The sequence below is a fragment of the Leucoraja erinacea genome, unplaced genomic scaffold (assembly GCF_028641065.1).
Source record: "Leucoraja erinacea ecotype New England unplaced genomic scaffold, Leri_hhj_1 Leri_1359S, whole genome shotgun sequence".
Taxonomy (NCBI): domain Eukaryota; kingdom Metazoa; phylum Chordata; class Chondrichthyes; order Rajiformes; family Rajidae; genus Leucoraja; species Leucoraja erinaceus.
Genome location: NW_026575626.1, coordinates 5,567 through 25,476, shown reverse-complemented (window position 1 = coordinate 25,476; position 19,910 = coordinate 5,567). Strand labels below are relative to the sequence as shown.

The window sequence follows — 19,910 nt, the reverse complement described above, 5'->3', positions numbered from 1 at the left end:
TCGACGGTAGAATGAGAAAGGCCGGGGGACTCTCCCCCCCTCACGGTGAGGGAATGAGGGAAGGGGGAGGGGAGAGGGAGAGGGGGGGGGAGGGGACAGGGAGAGGGAAGAGGAGAGGGGAGGGGGAGGGGGACAGGGGAGAGAGGGAGGAAGAAAAAGAGAGGGGAAGAGGGGAAAAGGAAAGAAGGGAAAGGACAGGGAGAGGGAGAGGGACAGGGAGAAGAGGGGGGAGAGGAGAGAGAGAGAAAAAGACGGGGAAGGGAGGAAGGGGACAGGGAGAGGGAGAGAGGGGGAAAGAGAGGGGGAGTGGGGGAGGGAAGGGGAGAGGGAGAGAGAGAGAGAGAAAGGGAGGGGGAGAGAGGGAGAAATAGGGGAAAGAGAGAGAGAGAAGGGAGGGAGAGAGTGAAGGAGGAATATAGAGGGAGAGAGAGAGAGGGAATGAGGGAAAGGGAGGGAGGGAGTGAGGGAAAAAGAGAGAGGGAGAAAGAGAGAGGGAGAGAGAAAGGGAGTGGGGAGAGAAAGAGAGAGGGAGAGAGGGAGATAGAGGGAGACGGACAGGGGGAGAGAGAGAGAGAGGGGGAGAGGGAGAAGGGGAAAGAGGGAGAGGGGAAGAGAGAGAAGAGAGGGAACAGAAGAGAGAAAGGGAGAAAGAGAGGGGGAAGAGGAAGAGGGGACGGGGAGAGAGAGGGAAAAAGGAAAGAAAGAGAGAAGGGGGGAGGGAGAGAGAGTGGGGTGAGGGGAAAAGAAGAGAGGGGGGGGGGAGAGGGAGGACGAAAGAGAGGGAAGAAGGGAAAGAGGGAGGTGGAGGAGAAGAGAGAGAGGGGGAGTGGAAAAAGAGGAGGGGAAAGGAGAGGGAGGAAGGAAAAGAAAAGAAAGGGAGGAAAGAGGGAGGGAGAAGGGGAGAGGGAGAGAGGAAGAAAGAAAGGAGAGAGAGAGACAAAACAAGGAGGGGGGGGAAGGAAAGAAGAAGGGGAGACAGAGAGAGGGGAAGAGGGAGGGAGAAGAGGGAGAGAGAGGGGAAAAGACAGGGAAAGAGAAAGAGAGGAGGGGAGGGGGAGAGGCGGAGGAGGCAGAAGGGGAGGGGGAGGGAGAGGGGAGAAGGAGAAGGAAAGAGGGGACAGAGAGGAGAAAAAGGGGGAGAGAGGAGAGGAGGGAAAGGGAGAGGAGAGGGGAGGGGACAGGAGAGAGGGGAGAGGGAGAAGGGAGAAGGGAGGGGAAGAGGAAAAAAAAAGAGGGGAGAGATAGGGAGGGGGAGGGAAGAAGAGAGGGGGAAAGGGGAGAGGGGCGAGAGGAGAGGGGGAGAAGAAGGGAGAGATGAAAAAGAGAGGGAAGAAGAGGGAGGGAGAGAGGAGGGAGGGGAGGGGAGAGGAGGGAGATGGGAGAGGGGGAGAGGAAAGAGGGAGAGGGAGAAGGAGAGAAAAGGGAGAGGGAGGGGGGGAAAGAGGAGAGAGAGGGAGGGAGAAAGAGAGGGGGAGGGAGAGGAGAGGAGGGGGACAGAAAGAAAAGGAGGGAAGGGGAAAGGAAGAGAAGGAGGGGAAGGGGAGAGGGGGAGGAGAAGAGAGAGAGGGGGGAGGGAAAAGGAGAGAGGAGAGAGGGGAGGGGAAGAGAGAGGCGGGAAGAGAGAAGAGAGGAAGGGGAGGGGAGGAGAGAAAGAGGGAGGGGAATGAAGAGGGGGAGAGAGGAAAGAGAGGGAGAGGAGAGAGGGAGAGAAGAGGAGGGAGAGGGAAAGGGAGGGAGAGGAGAGAAAGAGAGGGAGGGAGGAGGAGAGAGGGAGAAGAAAGAGGGAGGTGAGGACAGGGAAGGGGGGGGGAGAGAGGGAGAGAGGAAGAGAGGGAGAGAGGAAGAGGAGACGAGAGAGAAAAGGAGGAGAGGAGAGGGGAGAGGGGGGGGGGACAGAGAGGAGAAGGGAAGAAGAGGGGGAGAGAGGGAGAAAGGAGAGGGACGAGGGAAAGAGGGGACAGGGAGAGGGAGAGGGGACAGGAGAGGGGAGGGAGGAGGGAGAGGGGAAAGGTGAGAGAGAAAGGACAGGGAGAGAGAGGGAGGGGAGAGGAGAAAGGGGAGGGAAACAGGAAGAAGAAGAGGAGGGAGTAGGAGAGGAGAGGAAAGACAGAAACAGGGAGAGGGGGAGGGGACAGGGAGAGAAGGGAGGGAGAGAGAGAGGGGGGGAGGAGAGGGAGAAAGAAAGGAAGGGGGAAGAGAGGAGGGAAAGAGGGGGCAGAGGGGAACAGGGAGGAGAAGGGAGAAGAGACAGAGGGAGAGAAGAAGAGGAGAAGAAGAAGGGGAGAAGAGAGAGGAAAGGGGAGAGAAAGAGGGGGGAGAGGGGGAGAGGAGGAGAGAAAGAAGAGGGGAGAGAGAAACAGGAGGAGAGGAGAGAGGAGAGAAGGAGGGAAGGGGAGGAGGAGAGGGAACAGGGAGAGGAGAAGGAGAGGGGAGGAAGGAGGGGAGGGGGAGGGGAGAGGAGGAGGAGAAAGGGGAGAGGGAGGGACAGAAAGAGAAGGGAGGGAGAGGGGAAAGGGGGAATGGGAGAGGGGAAGAAATAAAGGGAGGGGGAGAGGGGAGGAGGGAGAGAGGAGAAGGGAGGAGGGAGGGAGGGGGGAAAAGGAGAGGAGAGGGGACCGGGAGAGGGGGAGAAGAAGGGAGGGAGGGGAGGGAAGAGGAAAGAGGGAAGAAGGAGGGGGGGAAGAAGGAGAAGGGGAGAAGGACAGACTAGGGAAGAGGAAAGAGAGGGAGAGGGAGGGGAGGGAGGGGAAAGGGAGGAGGAGAGAGAGGAGGGAGGGAGAGGGGAGGGAGAAAGAAAGGAGAGGGAGAAAGGGAGCAGGGGGAGAGGAGGAGGAGAAGGGGAGGGGAGAGGGGAAGGGAGAGGGAGGGGGAGGGGAGAAAGAGAGAAGGGAGAAGAGAGAAGGAGGAAAAGAGGAGGGACAGAGGAGGGGAGGAGGGGGAGGGAAGGGAGAGGAGGGAGGGGGAGGGGAACAGGGAGAGAGGGAGGGGAGGGGGAGGGGAGAAAAGGGGGAGGGGAGGGGGAGAGGGAGGGACGGAGAGAGGAAGAGGAAAAGAGAGGGAAAGGAGAGAAAAGGGAGGGAGGGAGAGAGAAGAAAGAAGAAGGCAGGGGGGAAGGAGGAAGGGGAGGGAGGAAGAGGGAGAGAGAGGAGAGGAGAAGAAGAAAGAGGAGGGGGAAAAGGGAGAGGGAGAGAGAGAGAGGGAGAGAAGAGGGGAAGAGGAGGGGAGGGAAGAGAGGAGAGAGGGAGAAGGGAGAGGGAGAGGGGGAGAGGACAGGGAGAGGGAAAAGAGAGAGGGGAAAGGGACAGAGGGAGAAGGAGAGGAGAAGAGAAGAAAAGGAGAGGAGGAGAAAAAGGGGAGAAGAGGGGAGGGAGGAAGGAGGGAGGGAGGGAGTAGAGGAAGAGGGGGAGGGGAGAGAGAATAAAGGAGAGAGAGAGGGGAAGGGGAGAGAAGGGGGGGGAGAAAGAGAAGAGAGGAGGAGGGGAGAGGGAGGGGAGAGGGAGAGGGAGAGGGGGAGAAGAGAGAGGAGAGGGAAGAGAGAGAGAGGGAGGGGAGAGGGGAAGGGGGAGAGGAGGGGAAGGAGAGGAAGGAGAGAGAGGGAGAGAAAAGAAGGGAGGGACAAGAAAAAGAGGGAAAGGAAGGGGAGAAGAAGAGGGAGGAGAAGAGAGAGAGAGGGGGGGAGAGAAGAAAGGAGGGGGAGGGAAAGGGAGAGGGGGAGAGGGGAAAGGGGGAGGGGGAGGGGAGAGGGAGAGAGGGGGAGGAGAGGGGAGAGGGAGAGGGAGAAGGGAGAAAAGGAGGGAGGGAGAGAGGAGAGAAGAGAAGGAGGAAGAGAGGGGAGAGGGAGGAGAAGGAGGAGAGGAAGAGAAAAAGAGAGAGAAGAACAGAGGGAGGAGAGGAGGGGAGAAGGGGGAGAAGAACCGAGGAAGAGAGAGAGAAGAGAGAGGGGAGAGAGAGAGGAGGGGAGCGAGAGGAGTGGGGAGAGGGAAGAGAGAGAGGGAGGAGGGGAGAGAAGAGGGGAGGAAGGGGGGGGAGGAGGGGAGAAGGGAGTGGAGGAGAGAGACGAGGGGGAGAGGGGGAGAAGGAGGGAGACAGAGAGAGAGAAGGAGAGAGAGAGGGAGAGAGAGAGGGGAGAGAAAGGGAGGGGAGAGGGAGGAGGGGAAAAGAGGGGAAGGGAGAGGGGGGAGGGGGGAGGGGAGAAAGAGGAAGAAGGGAGGGGAGAGGGGAGAAAGGAGAAGAACAGAGGGAGAAAGACAAAAAGGGAGAGGGGAGAGGGAGAAAGGGAGAGAGGAAGGGAGAGGAGAGAGGGAGAGGGAGAGGGGAGGAGAAAGGAGAGAGGGGAGAGAGAGAGGAGGAGAGGGAAGGAGAGGGGGGAGGGAGAGGAGAGGAGAGGGAGGGGGGGGAGGGGGGAGAGAGGGAGAGGGGAGGGAGAGGAGGAGAGAGGAGGGAGGAAAGAGAGAGGGGAGGGAGAGGGAGAGGGGAGGGAAAGGGGAGGGGGGAAGGGGAGAGGGGAGAGAGAGGGAGGGGGAGAAGGAGGACAGGGAGGGGGGAAAAGAAGGAGGGAGGAGAGGGAGGGGAAGAAGAGAGAGGAGAGAGGGGACAAAGAGAGAGGGGGAGAGAGAGGGAGAAGAAGAGGGGACAGGGAGAGAGGGGGGAAAGTGGGGACAGGAGAAAAAAAGGGAAGAAGAGAGAGGGAGAGAGGGAGGGGGAGGGGAGGGGAGAGAGAAAGAGAGGGCGAGGGGGAGGAAAGGGAGAGGAGAGAGGGGAGAGGGAGAGAAGAGGGAGAGGACAGGGAGAGAGGGAAGGGAAAAGGGAGAGGGAGAGGGGACAGGGAGAGGGGGGGGGAGAAGGGAGAGGGAGGAGGGAAAAGGGACAGGGAGAGAGAAGGAAAAAAAGGGGGGACAGGGAAGAGGGGGAGGGGACAGGGAGAGGGGGAGGCGACAGGGAGAGGGAGAGGGGAGAGGGGGTGGGGGGAAAGGGAGAGAGGGTGGGGACAGGGAGGGGGGAGGGGTGGGGACAGGAAGGGAGAGGGGGTGGGGACAGGGAGAGGGGGGGGGGGACAGGGAGAGGGGGAGGGGGGGGGGGGGACAGGGAGAGAGGGTGGGGGGACAGGGAGAGAGGGGGAGGGGAGAGGGGGAGGGGGTGGGGACAGGGGGGGGGGAGGGGGTGGGCACAGGGACAGGGAGAGGGGGGTGGGGACAGGGAGAGGGGTACGGACAGGGGTGGGGACAGGGAGAGGAGAGGGGGGGACAGGGAGTGGGGGGTGGGGGACAGGGAGAGGGGGTGGGGGGGACAGAGAGGGAGAGTGGGTGGGGACAGTGATAGGGGACGGGGACAGGGAGAGGGGGTGGGGAGAGGAGGGGATAGGGATGGGGACGGGGAGAGGGGATAAGGATGGGGACAGTGAGAGGGGTTGGGGACGGGGAGGAGAGGGGGGGGGGGGGGGAAAACGGGGAGAAGGGGTGGGGACAGAGGGCCAGCACCGCCATTCAATATGATCATGGCTGATCATCCACAATCAATACCCTGTTCCTGCCTTTTCCCCTATCTCTTGATTCAGTTAGCCCTCAGAGCTAAATCTAACCAGTCAATGGAAAGACGGCATATGATTACAATTGGCACGTTTACAGTGCACAGATACAGGATAAGGGAATGTGTGAGAAGAAACTGCAGATGCTGGTTTAAACCAAAGATAGATACAAAATGCTGGAGTAACTCAGTAGGACAGGCAACTTCTATGGAGAGAAGGAATGGGTGACATTTCGGGTTGAGGCCCTTCTTCAGGATAGGGGAATAATGTTTAGTGCAAGGTAAAGTCAGCAAAGTCCAATCAAGGATAGTCCGAGGGTCACCAAGATAGTAGTTCAGGTCAGGTTGGAACTGGGTTCTCTGATGCTGTGAGCATCAACTCTACCACTGGTTGCCCCATTACAGGAAGGATGTGGAGGCTTTGGAGAGGGTGTAGAACAGGTTGACCAGAATACTGCCTGGATTACAGAGTATTAGTTATCAGGAGACGAATCTTATAGAATTTTTCATAGAAACATAGAAACATAGAAATTAGGTGCAGGAGCAGGCCATTCGGCCCTTCGAGCCTGCACCGCCATTCAATATGATCATGGCTGATCATCCAACTCAGTATCCCGTACCTGCCTTCTCTCCATACCCTCTGATCCCCTTAGCCACAAGGGCCACATCTAACTCCCTCTTAAATATAGCCAATGAACTGGCCTCAACTACCCTCTGCGGCAGAGAGTTCCAGAGATTCACCACTCTCTGTGTGAAAAAAGTTTCTCCTCATCTCGGTTTTAAAGGATTTCCCCCTTATCCTTAAGCTGTGACCCCTTGTCCTGGACTTCCCCAACATCGGGAACAATCTTCCTGCATCTAGCCTGTCCAACCCCTTAAGAATTTTGTAAGTTTCTATAAGATCCCCTCTCAATCTCCTAAATTCTAGAGAGTATAAACCAAGTCTATCCAGTCTTTCTTAATAAGACAGTCCTGACATCCCAGGAATCAGTCTGGTGAACCTTCTCTGCACTCCCTCAATGGCAATAATGTCCTTCCTCAGATTTGGAGACCAAAACTGCACGCAATACTCCAAGTGTGGTCTCACCAAGACCCTGTACAACTGCAGTAGAACCTCCCTGCTCCTATACTCAAATCCTCTTGCTATGAAAGCCAACATACCATTCGCTTTCTTTACTGCCTGCTGCACCTGCATGCCTACCTTCAATGACTGGTGTACCATGACACCCAGGTCTCGCTGCATCTCCCCCTTTCCCAATCGGCCACCATTTAGATAATAATCTGCTTTCCCGTTTTTGCCACCAAAATGGATAACCTCACATTTATCCACATTATACTGCATCTGCCAAACATTTGCCCACTCACCCAGCCTATCCAAGTCACCTTGCAGTCTCCTAGCATCCTCACACCTAACACTGCCCCCCAGCTTAGTGTCATCCGCAAACTTGGTGATATTGCCTTCAATTCCCTCATCCAGATCATTAATATATATTGTAAATAGCTGGGGTCCCAGTACTGAGGATGTAACTAGTAGCGTGGATAGGGGAGAACCAGTGGATGTGGTGTATCTGGACTTCCAGAAGGCTTTCGACAAGGTCCCACATAAGAGATTAGTATACAAACTTAAAGCACACAACATTGGGGGTTCAGTATTGATGTGGATAGAGAACTGGCTGGCAAACAGGAAGCAAAGAGTAGGAGTAAACGGGTCCTTTTCACAATTGCAGGCAGTGACTAGTGGGGGTACCGCAAGGCTCAGTGCTGGGACCCCAGCTATTTACAATATATATTAATGATCTGGATGAGGGAATTGAAGGCAATATCTCCAAGTTTGCGGATGACACTAAGCTGGGGGGCAGTGTTAGCTGTGAGGAGGATGCTAGGAGACTGCAAGGTGACTTGGATAGGCTGGGTGAGTGGGAAAATGTTTGGCAAATTCAGTATCATGTGGATAAATGTGAGGTTATCCATTTTGGTGGCAAAAACAGGAAAGCAGACTATTATCTAAAAGGTGGCCGATTAGGAAAAGGGGAGATGCAGCGAGACCTGGGTGTCATGGTACACCAGTCATTGAAAGTAGGCATGCAGGTGCAGCAGGCAGTGAAGAAAGCGAATGGTATGTTAGCTTTCATAGCAAAAGGATTTGAGTATAGGAGCAGGGAGGTTCTACTGCAATTGTACAGGGTCTTGGTGAGACCACACCTGGAGTATTGCGTACAGTTTTGGTCTCCAAATCTTAGGAAGGACATTATTGCCATAGAGGGAGTGCAGAGAAGGTTCACCAGACTGATTCCTGGGATGTCAGGACTGTCTTATGAAGAAAGACTGGATAGACTTGGTTTATACTCTCTGGAACTCTCTGCCACAGAGGGTAGTTGAGGCCAGTTCATTGGCTATATTTAAAAAAAAAAAAAAAAAAAAAAAAGATGTAGAGGTTTGTGGGTTAAACGTCTTCTTCTTGCGTATGGCATGCACAGCCTAAAGTTGTAGGACAACTTGTTCTATTTGATCTTATTTGATTGGGGCCGAATGACCTCCTCCTGCACCTTTATTTTCTATGTTTCTATTAGTGGAGTCAAGGGATATGGGGAGAAGGCAGGCACGGGTTATTGATAGGGGACGATCAGCCCTGATCACAATGAATGGCGGTGCTGACTCGAAGGGCTGAATGGCCTCCTCCTGCACCTATTTTCTATGTTTCTTTGTTTCTATTTTGCACACCAGATTGATTGCATTCGTCGATACAGGGCGGACTACCTGAAGGTTGCAATCTCCCACCCTGTGGGTTAATGGCTTGGTATAAATGTCAATTGTCCCCAGTGTGTGTAGGATAGGGATCGCTGGTGGGCCGAAGGGCCTGCTACTCCACTGTATCTCTAAACTAAACTCAATGACTCTAAAATAATAATAATAATAATAATTTTATTTATAGAGCACTTTAAAAACAAACATAGCTGCAACAAAGTGCTGTACATCACTAATCATTGACAAAAAAGTTAATACACACCAAAAATAACAATCAAAAGAAATAGTAGGAAAAGACATGTAAAATAAAGAAACATTAAAAACACCACAAACAGAAGCAAAGTCTCAGGCAGGTCAAAAGCCAGGGAGTACAAATGTGTTTTAACACTGGATTTGAAGATGGACAGTGAGGGGGCCTGTCTGATGTGCAACGGCAGGGTGTTCCAGAGTGCCGGAGCAGCAACAGATAAGGCTCTATCCCCTCTGAGCCTCCGATTAGACCTCGGTACCTCCAGGAGCAGCTGACCAGCTGACCTGAGGGACCGGGCAGGAGCGTGTGGGTGGAGAAGCTCAGAGAGGTAAGGCGGGGCGAGCCCATTCAGAGATTTAAAAACAAATAACAGTATCTTAAAATGAACTCGAAAGTGCACCGGGAGCCAGTGTAAGGAGGCCAGAATTGGCGATATGTGCTCCCTCTTTCGAGTCCCTGTTAAACGGCGAGCAGCAGCATTCTGAACCAACTGGAGACGAGCCAGTGTAGAACGAGCAACTCCAAAATATAATGTCCCGACTACGGGTGCTGTCGAGTTTGTACCTTCTCCCCGTGCGTGACCTGTGCAGATTTTCTTTGAGATCTTTATTGGCTTGGTATGAATGTCAATTGTCCCCAGTGTGTGTAGGATAGTATTAGTGTGTGGGGATCGCTGGTGGGCTGAAGGGCCTGTATCCATGCTGTATCTCTGAACTAAACTTGATGACTGGATAACTGTACGACTCTATTGCAGGGGCTGAGACAGTGATGGTGGCCATGAGTGACCAGTGCCAGCAAAAGCGCAACAGGACCAGGATTCTGCGCTACTTCCAGGCGGTGCTGGGCGAGCCGAAGGAAAAGCACCGTTCGCACACCGCGGCCACAACCTCCCGCCAGGCCCAGGAGTCGCCGAAGGCCGGCGACCCTCAGAACACGGTCGTCAAAGTCAAACGCAAGAAGACCAGGAGGGAGCTGAACCGGGCAAAATTTGGCAAGAAGGTGGTGGAGAAGCTGTTTCGGTGCAAGGCCCCAGCCCGCCTAGCCCAGGCCGTGCCTGCCACTGACCAGAGTCACCGCAGAGCTGTCGGCAGCCGCCGGGCGCCCGTCCCCAAACCCTCCCTCAACCCTGGCTGGCTTATAACGCAGAACAGACTCACCCAGCACATGGGGATCTTCAACAAAGAGGTCAAGTCCCTCGACATCGAGCGGCTGTTGAAGGGGCAGCCGGTACGAGAACGCTCCCAGGAGCCGGCAGCTGTGGTAGCGACAGACGCAGTGCAGGACCGGAGCTGCACGCCCGCGCAGGCGGGGACCACGGCTTCCCCGCAGCGGCACGAACCTTGCACGCCGCTGGGAGACAACCACCGCAACACTGCGCCGGTGGAGACGGGCGGCCAACGGCACCCAGAACCGACGAGGCAGGAGGTCCCACCGCCACCGCCCACCGCCGACCTGGCCCAGAGACTCGTCAGGACCTTAAAACCCCACCGACTGTTCCCCGGGCAAAACCTGGTGCACAACACGCAGCGGCAACTGATCGACATCCTGGTGGAGCGGCACGGGGGGCAGCCGGGGACCTGGCTTCCGGCAGGTGAGAGAATAGAATAGTTTCTTTATTGTCATTGTAACATGAACCATGTACAACAAAATTTAAAAATGTCAGCCAGTCAGTGCACCATTCAAACATTTCTAAAAGCTAACGATACATACAAGATAAAATATTAAAAGATAAACAACTAAAATAAATATCACGAAAATAGCACGCATAAACACCCAACCCTCCATCCTTCTGTCGATTTCACAGTGTACCACAGTCCCTTAGTATGTATCGCCCCTGCGTTCCTTGGCGGCTACATTTAGTGCTTTTATAGCAGTGGGGTAAAAACTGTTTGTCTGTTTGTCCTTGTCCTTGTAGATCTGTGCCGTCTGCCTGACGGCAACAGTTCAAACAGGGAGTGTCCGGGGTGGGAAATGTCCTTTATGATACTCTGGGATTTTTTGATGCAGCGGGAACTGTGTAAGTCCTCCAAGGTAAGGAGAGGGCAGCCGACAATCCTCTGGGCGTTGTCAATGGCCCTCTGGAGCGCTTTCCTCCGAGCCGCTGTGCAGCTGGTGTACCACACGAATACACAGTATGTCAGTATGCTCTCAATGGAGCACCGATAAAAGGACAGCAGCAGTCTCTGAGTGATGTTATTCTTCCTGAGCACCCTAAGGAAGTGCAGTCTCTGCTGGACCTTTTTCAGCAGCGCAGTGGTGTTCACGCTCCACGTCAGGTCCTCCTCAATATGGATTCCCAGGAAGCGGAAATCCGCCACCCTCTCCACATAGTCCCCTCTGATAATCAATGGTACCATGTCCGTTTTATTCTTCCTAAAAGAAGAATAAAAGAATTCTGCCCCAAAAGAATACCACAGTGCCCTCTTTGCCAGGGAGCAGCTCTGTGTGTGTTGGTTGGTGGGGGGGGTGAGAGCGGACCAGTGGAGGGGACAGGTAGTCCAGACACGGAAAGCTTGGCAACACACAGCATCTCTGGAGAAAAGGGATGGGTGATGTTTCGGGTCGGGACCCTTTCTTCAGACGGCGAGTCATGGGGAAAGGAAAACGAGAGACATAGACGATGATATTAGTTTTTGTTTTGTTCACGTCGACCAGCGATCACAACACATTAACACTATCCTACACACACTAGGGACAATTTACACGTAGACCAAGCCAATTAACCTACAAACCTGCACGTCTTTGGCGTGTGGGAGGAAACCGAACATTTCGGAGCAAACCTACGCTGGTCACGGAGAGAAGATTCAAGATTCAATTTATTTGTCATTTGGACCCCTTGAGGTCCAAACGAAATGACGTTTCTGCAGCCATACACTACAAACAAATAGACCCAAGACACAACATAATTTACATAAACATCCATCACATTGCTGTGATGGAAGGCCAAAAAACTTATCTCTCCACTGCACTCCCCCCCCCCCGATGTCAGAGTCAAAGTTGAAGCCCCCGGCTGGCGATGGCGATTGTCCCGCGGCCATTAAAGCCACGCCGGGTGATGCAAGGTCGCACACCGGGTCTTGATGTTGGAGCCCCCGGCGGGCGCTCGCAGAGTCCCGCGGCCATTCCAAGCCGCGTGGGGCGGTGCTGTAAGGCCCCGCTCCAGGAGCTCTTCGACCCCGCAACTCGGGCGGGAGAAGTCGCCTGTTGCACGAGCCCTGAAAAGCGGTCTCCCTCCAGGGACCCGCGGGCTCCCGGTGCCGCCGTCCGCCAGACCCGCAGTTTCAGCCTCCGAATCTCCGGAGGTCGGGCCGCAGCAGCAGCAGCGCTCCACCACCGCTCCACCCGCTCCGGACTCGGCCAGCTCCGCGACGGTGAGGTGAGTCGTCGGCACCAGAGCCCCCGGTCTTCCTGTTGGAGGCCGCTCCTCGTTGCAGCCCCAACTACAACGGAGACCCGACAAAGAAAAGGTCGGGTCTCCCGTGCAGGGAGAGATTTAAAAGTTGCCCCATCCCTCCCCCAACCCCCCCCCCACACACACACCCCAACAAAAAAATAACAAAAACTACATAAAAACCTAGACAAAAAATAAAAAAAACGCAGGCGGGCTGCAGAGGCCGCTGCTGACGAGAGTCGTGCCGCCTAGCGTGCAAACTCCGTACAGACAGCACCCGTAGTCAAGATGGGAACCCGGGTCTCTGGCGCTGTAAGGCCTGCAGCCCTTGTTAAAGTGCGGAAGGTTACCTAGACCATAAGACATTGGAGCAGAATTTAGGTTATTCGGCCCATGGAGTCTACTCCACCATTCAATCGTGGCTGATCTATCTTTCTCTCTCTCCATTCTCCAACCTTTGACTGCCTGACTAATCAAGCACCTATCAATCTCCTCCACCCAATGTCTTGGCCTCCACGATAGTCTGTGGCAATGAATTCCACAGATTCACCACCCTCTCGCTAAGTTCCTGTCATAGGATCAGAATCAGGCCATTTGGCCCATCGAGTCTAATCCGCCATTCAATCATGGCTGATCCATCATTCCCTCTCCACCCCATTCTCCTGCCTTCTTCCCATAACAGACTCCCTTACTAATCATGAACGAATCAATCTCCACTTTAATATGACCTCCACGGCCGTCTGTGGCAATGAATTCCACAGATTCAAAACCATCTGATGAAAGAAATTCCTCCTCATCTCCATTGTAAAGGTTTATTCTGAGGCTGCTTCCTCTGGTCCTAGCCTCTCCCACTATTGGAAACATCTTCCCCACATCCACTCTATTCAGGCTGTTCATTATTGGTTTCAATGAGGTCCACCCTTACATAGAAAATAGGAGGAGTAGGCCATTCGGCCCTTCGGGGCAGCACCGCCATTGGCTGATCATCCACAATCAATACCATGTTTCTGCTTTCTCCCCATATCCCTTGATTCCGTTAGCCCTAATAGTTAAATCTAACTCTCTCTTGAAAACATCCAGTGTATCGGCCTCCACTGCCTTCTGTGGCAGAGAATCCCACAGATTCACATCTCTCCAGGTGAAAACGTTTTTCCTCATCTCAATCCTAAATAGCCGACCCCTTATTCTTAAACTGTGACCCCTGGTTCTGGACTGATTCGGAAAAATGTTCCCGATGTCGGGGGAGTCAAATTACAAATTGGAGGAACAGCACCTCATATTTCACTTGGGCAGCTTACACCCCAGCAGTATGAACATTGACTTCTCTAACTTCAAGTAACCCTTGCTTTCTCTCTCTCTCCATCCCTCCCCCTTCCCAGTTCTCCGACCAATATTACTGTCTCTGACTACATTTTATCTCTGATTGCTTCTCCGAGCTAACAATCATCTATTCCACATTTTCCTTGGTCCACATTCCCTTTGCCCTGTTTTGACTTTATAACCATATAACCATATAACAATTACAGCATGGAAACAGGCCATCTCGACCCTTCTAGTCCATGCCGAACACGTATTCTCCCCTAGTCCCATACACCTGCGTTCAGACCATAACCCTCCATACCTTTCCCGTCCATATAACTATCAAATTTATTTTTAAATGATAAAAACGAACCTGCCTCCACCACCTTCACTGGAAGCTCATTCCACACAGCCACCACTCTCTGAGTAAAGAAGTTCTCCCTCATGTTACCCCTAAACTTCTGTCCCTTAATTCTCAAGTCATGTCCCCTTGTTTGAATCTTCCCAACTCTCAGTGGGAAAAGCTTATCCACGTCAACTCTGTCTATCCCTTTCATCATCTTAAAAACCTCTATCAAGTCCCCCCTTAACCTTCTGCGCTCCAAAGAATAAAGCCCTAACTTGTTCAACCTTTCTCTGTAACTTAGTTGCTGAAACCCAGGCAACATTCTAGTAAATCTCCTCTGTACTCTCTCTATTTTGTTGACATCCTTCCTATAATTGGGCGACCAAAATTGAACACCATACTCCAAAATTGGCCTCACCAATGCCTTGTACAATTTTAACATTACATCCCAACTTCTATACTCAATGCTCTGATTTATAAAGGCCAGCACACCAAAAGCTTTCTTTACCACCTTATCTACATGAGATTCCACTTTCAGGGAACTGTGCACAGTTATTCCCAGATCCCTCTGTTCACCTGCATTCTTCAATTCCCTACCATTTACCATGTACGTCCTATTTTGATTTGTCCTGCCAAGATGTAGCACCTCACACTTATCAGCATTAAACTCCATCTGCCATCTTTCAGCCCACTCTTCCAACTGGCATAAATCTCTCTGTAGACTTTGAAAATCTACTTCATTATCCACAACCCCACCTATCTTAGTATCATCTGCATACTTACTAATCCAATTTACCACACCATCATCCAGATCATTGATGTACATGACAAACAACAGTGGACCCAACACAGATCCCTGTGGCACCCCACTAGTCACTGGCCTCCAACCTGACAAACAACCACCCACCATTACTCTCTGGCATCTCCCATTCAGCCACTGTTGAATCCATCTTGCTACTCCTCCATTAATCCCCAACCATTGAACCTTCTTAACCAACCTTCCGTGAGGAACCTTGTCAAAGGCCTTACTGAAGTCCATGTATACAACATCCACTGCTTTACCCTCATCAATTTCCCTAGTAACCTCTTCAAAAAAAACAAGAAGATTAGTCAAACATGACCTTCCAGGCACAAATCCATGTTGACTGTTCCTAATCAGACCCTGTTTATCCAGATGCTTATATATATTATCTCTAAGTATCCTTTCCATTAATTTGCCCACCACTGATGTCAATCTAACAGGTCTATAATTGCTAGGTTTACTCTTAGACCCCTTTTTAAACAATGGAACAACATGCGCAGTACGCCAATCCTCCGGCACTATTCCCGTTTTTAATGACATTGGAAATATTTCTGTCATAGCCCCTGCTATTTCTACACTAACTTCCCTCAATGTCCTAGGGAATATCCTGTCCGGACCTGGAGACTTATCCACTTTTATATTTCTCAAAAGTGTCAGTACTTCCTCTTCTTTGATCCTCATAGTTTCCATAGCTACTCTACTTGTTTCCCTTACCTCACATAATTCAATATCATTCTCCTTGGTGAATACCGAAGAAAAAAAATTGTTCAATACCTCCCCCATCTCTTTTGGCTCTGCAGATAGCTGTCCACTCTGACTCTCTAATGGACCAACTTTATCCCTCGTTATCCTTTTGCTATTAATATTGCTGTAGAAACCCTTAGGATTTACATTCTTATCTATGTATCTCCCTCTGAAGTATGAAGAAGGGTCTCGACCCAAAACATCACCCATTCCTTCTCTCCAGAGATGCTGCCCGTCCCGCTGAGTTACTCCAGCATTTTGTGTCTATCTTCGGTTTAAACCGGCATCTGCAGTTCCTTCCTACACATTTTGAGTATTGTATGCAGTTGTGGTCACCCCATTATCGGAAGGATTGGAGGCTTTGGACAGGGTTCACAAAACAGGCCCTTTGGCCTACTTGTCCATGCCGACAAGGATGCCCCATCTTCGCTTGTCCCACCTGCCTGCATTTGGGCCATATCCCTCCAAAACCTTCCTATTAGCGTACCTGTCCAAATGTGTTTTTAAATGTTGTATCGTCCCTGCCTCAAGTACCTCCTCTGGCTCATTCCATATTCCCCACCACCCTTCTGTGTGGAAAAACCTGCCTCTTAGGTTCTTATTAAATCTTTCCCATCAGGTTCCTATTAAATCATTCCGCTCTCACCGTAAACCAATGTCGTCTGCTTTTTGATTCCCTTACCCTGGGTAAATGACTACGAATTCATCCCATCTATTCCTCCCATGATTTTATACACGCCTATAAGTTCACTCCTCAGCCTCCTGTGCACCAAGGAATAAAATCCTAGCCTGCCCATCTCTCCCGAGCGCTCAGGCCCTCGAGTCTGACAACATTATCTCTTTCCAGCTTAACAACCTTGTTCTTGTACCAAAACTCAACACAATACTCCAAGGGCAACCTCACCAACATCTTGTACAATTGTAACATAATGTCCCAACTGCTGACTGATGAGGGCCAGCATGTCAAAGCCTTGTTCTCCACCCTATCTACATGCAACGCTACTTCCAGGGAACTGATCTTGTACTCCTTCAACCCACGATTCGACAACACTGTCCAGGGATTTACTGTTCACTTTGAAACCCCGGACCTGGTTCAAGTTCAAGTGAGTTTATTGACATGTGTCCCTGTATAGGACAATGAAATTCTTGCTTTGCTTCAGCACACAGAACATAGTAGGCATTTGTTACAAAACAGATAAGTGTGTCCATATACCATAATATAAATATATACACACATGAATAAATAAACTGATCAACAGAGCATTGAGTATAGAAGCTGGGATGTAATGTTAAAATTGTACAAGGCATTGGTGAGACCAAGGTTACACAAAAAAGCTGGAGAAACTCAGCGGGTGCAGCAGCATCTATTGAGCGAAGGAAATAGGCAACGTTTCGGGCCGAAACCCTTCTTCAGACGTTTCGGCCGGAAAACGTTGCCTATTTCCTTCGCTCCATAGATGCTGCTGCACCCACTGAGTTTCTCCAGCTTTTTTGTGTAACCTTCGATTCTCCAGCATCTGCAGTTCCTTCTTAAACATTGGTGAGACCAAATCTGGAGTATGGTGTACAATTTTGGTCGCCCAATTATAGGAAGGATGTCAACAAAATAGAGAGAGTACAGAGGAGATTTACTAGAATGTTGCCTGGGTTTCAACAACTAAGTTACAGAGATAGGTTGAATAAGTTAGGTCTTTATTCTCTGGAGCGCAGAATGTTAAGGGGGGACTTGATGGAGGTCTTTAAAATGATGAGAGGGATAGACAGAGTTGATGTGGACAAGCTTTTCCCTTTGAGAATAGGGAAGATTCAAACAAGAGGACATGACTTCAGAATTAAGGGACAGAAGTTTAGGGGTAACATGAGGGGGAACTTCTTTACTCAGAGAGTGGTAGCGGTGTGGAATGAGCTTCCAGCGGAAGTGGTGGAGGCAGGTTCATTGGTATCATTTAAAAATAAATTGAATAGGCATATGGATGAGAAGGGAATGGAGGGTTATGGTATGAGTGCAGGCAGGTGGGACTAAGGGGAAAAACATTTTTGTTCGGCACGGACTTGTAGGGCCGAGATGGCCTGTTTCCGTGCTGTAATTGTTATATGGTTATATGGTTATCAAGTGCAAATAACAGATAATGGGTTATTAATGTTCAGAGTTTTGTCCGAGCCAGGTTTAATAGCCTGATGGCTGTGGGGAAGTAGCTATTCCTGAACCTGGTTGTTGCAGTCTTCAGGCTCCTGTACCTTCTACCTGAAGGTAGCAGGGAGATGAATGTGTGGCCAGGATGGTGTGGGTCTTTGATGATACTGCCAGCCTTTTTGAGGCAGCGACTGTGATAAATCCCCTCGATGGAAGGAAGGTCAGAGCCGATGATGGACTGGGCAGTGTTTACTACTTTTTGTAGTCTTTTCATCTCCAGGGCGCTCAAGTTGCCGAACCAAGCCACGATGCAACTGGTCAGCATGCTCTCTACTGTGCACCTGTAGAAGTTAGAGAGAGTCTTCCTTGACAATCCGACTCTCCGTAATCTTCTCCATTGTCTTCCCCAAATGCAACACCTTGCGCTTCTCTGAATTAAACTCTATTTACCATTCCTCGGCCCACTTGCCTAACTGATCAAGATTTCTAATTTCTTTAATTCTACAGTAGTCAAATCCATAGAAATGTACAGTGGCGCAGTGGCAAAGTTGCTGCCTTCCAGCTGGGTGGCGCATCAATGGGTGCCTCGCCGACAGGCTGTCTGTCCTTTTCCTATTTTGTTTGTAATTTTTAGTGTGTTCTCCGTGGATTGTCACCTTGTCGTGGTGGAGAAGCTTGTGTGGTCGTGAGATCCTAAGAGCGATGCCGTCTGGAGCTATGCTCCTGGTAGGGCCACCCATGGCGGTAAGGTTGAGGGCGAGGTCTCTGACAAAGAGCAATCCAACCAAGACCTCAACGGTGGAACAGGCGGAGGACGATGGCTGACCTTAGTGGAACATTACAACAGCTGGGAAGGCGGATGAAGCATGCAGCAGAAAAGGGTCTCCGGTCATCTTGGACTTCATGCCACTGGATCCTGACCCAGATCTGTCAAGGAACGTGTGGTGGCACCAGTCTCCCCACGTTAAATAAAGTCACACACAGATGTCCTCCATCAAGATAGCACCCTGGCGACACCCATGGTCAGCTATGACTGAAGAAAGTGTGTTTAAAAGTTTGTGTTAATGTTCTCCGGTTTGTTTTATGTGGGGGTGGGGGTGGGGGGTCGGGAAAAACTTTTTTTCAATCTCTTACCTTGCTGGAGATGCGATTGTTATCCGGGTCGTATCTCCGCTCGGTCTGCGGCCTAACATCGTGGAGCCTTCCTCGGGACTGACTTTGGGCGTGAACTTACCATCGGAGCCGATTCCTTGCCTGGGATCGACGCTCGGACCGTGGCCTACGCACTTTATCATCAAGGAGCTCAAAGTCTCGGGTTGAGACCGACGTGGGGAAGCTTCAAAGCCGCATGACGTTTGACTAGCCCCGGCACGCGGGAGCTGAGAGTCACCCCGTCGAGGAGGCTCGCCGCCAGCTACGGGAGCCAACATTGTCCTGTCAACGGCAGGTTAAAGGCCCCTGACTGCTGGAGGACAAAGAAGGGAAAGATTGAACTTTTTTTCGCCTTCCATCACAGTGAGGAATGTGGAGGAGTCACTGTGTATTTTGTGTGTCTTGTTTATATAACCATATAACAATTACAGCACGGAAACAGGCCATCTCGGCCCTACAAGTCCATGCCGAACAAATTTTTTTCCCCTTAGTCCCACCTGCCTGCACTCGTACCATAACCCTCCATTCCCTTCTCATCCATATGCCTATCAAATTTATTTTTAAATGATACCAATGAACCTGCCTCCACCACTTCCACTGGGAGCTCATTCCACACCGCCACCACTCTCTGAGTAAAGAAGTTCCCCCTCATATTACCCCTAAACTTCTGTCCCTTAATTCTGAAGTCATGTCCCCTTGTTTGAATCTTCCCTATTCTCAAAGGGAAAAGCTTGTCCACGTCAACTCTGTCTATCCCTCTCATCATTTTAAAGACCTCTATCAGGTCCCCCCTTAACCTTCTGCGCTCCAGAGAATAAAGACCTAACTTATTCAACCTAATCTTTTTATTGATATGACTGTACGGCAAATCAATTTCCTTATATGTTGCCAAACGTACTTGTTTAATAAAGTATGATTATGGTAATGATTACAGTGCCAGAGACCCGGGTTCCATCCTGTTGAACGGCGCTGCCTGTACACAGTTTGTACGTCCTCCCCGGGACCCCATGGGTCTTCTCCCAGTGCTCTGCTTTCCTCCAACAATCCAAAGCCGAGCAAGTTTGCTTCAGTATAACCAACCACCCTTCCATTGACTACTTTTTACATAGAAAGATAGAAATTAGGTCCAGGAGTAGGCCATTCGGCCCTTCGAGCCTTCGAGTACCTGACCCTGTACAACTGCAGTAGAACCTCCCTGCTCCTATACTCAAATCCTTTTTGCAATGAAAGCTAACATCACCATCAGTTCTTCACTGCCTGTGCACCTGCTGCCTACTTTCTCTCCATACCCCAGATCCCCCTTTCCCTAGTAGGCCACAAGGGCCATCCAACTCTAACTCCCTCTTAAATACCCCCTGATAACCACAAGGCCACTGGCCTCGACTACCCTCTGAACCTGGCAGCGGCAGAGTTCCAGAGATTCAGCACTCTCTGTGTGAAAAAAGGTTCTTCTCATCTCGGTTTTAAAGGATTTCCCCCTTATCCTTAAGCTGTGACCCCTTGTCCTGGACTTCCCCAACATCG

General features: G+C 51.4%; 1 protein-coding gene across 1 annotated transcript; it reads left to right on the top strand.

Annotated features, from left to right (window-relative positions):
• The first annotated feature begins 9,204 nt into the window (after positions 1–9,204).
• On the top strand, positions 9,205–19,390 carry LOC129715726 (proline-rich protein 19-like). Its single transcript, XM_055665579.1, has 2 exons — positions 9,205–10,109; positions 17,869–19,390. Exons 1-2 carry the CDS (start codon positions 9,287–9,289, stop codon positions 18,057–18,059), a joined length of 1,014 nt encoding a protein of 337 aa, XP_055521554.1. The 5' UTR covers positions 9,205–9,286; the 3' UTR covers positions 18,060–19,390.
• The last annotated feature ends 520 nt before the right edge of the window (positions 19,391–19,910 follow it).

Coding starts and splice junctions, on each gene's coding strand:
- LOC129715726 (XM_055665579.1), top strand. CDS start 9,287: ATGGTGGCCATGAGTGACCAGTGCCAGCAAAAGCGCAACAGGACCAGG. Junction 10,110..17,868: donor GGGGACCTGGCTTCCGGCAG/GTGAGAGAATAG, acceptor TGTAATTTTTAG/TGTGTTCTCCGTGGATTGTC.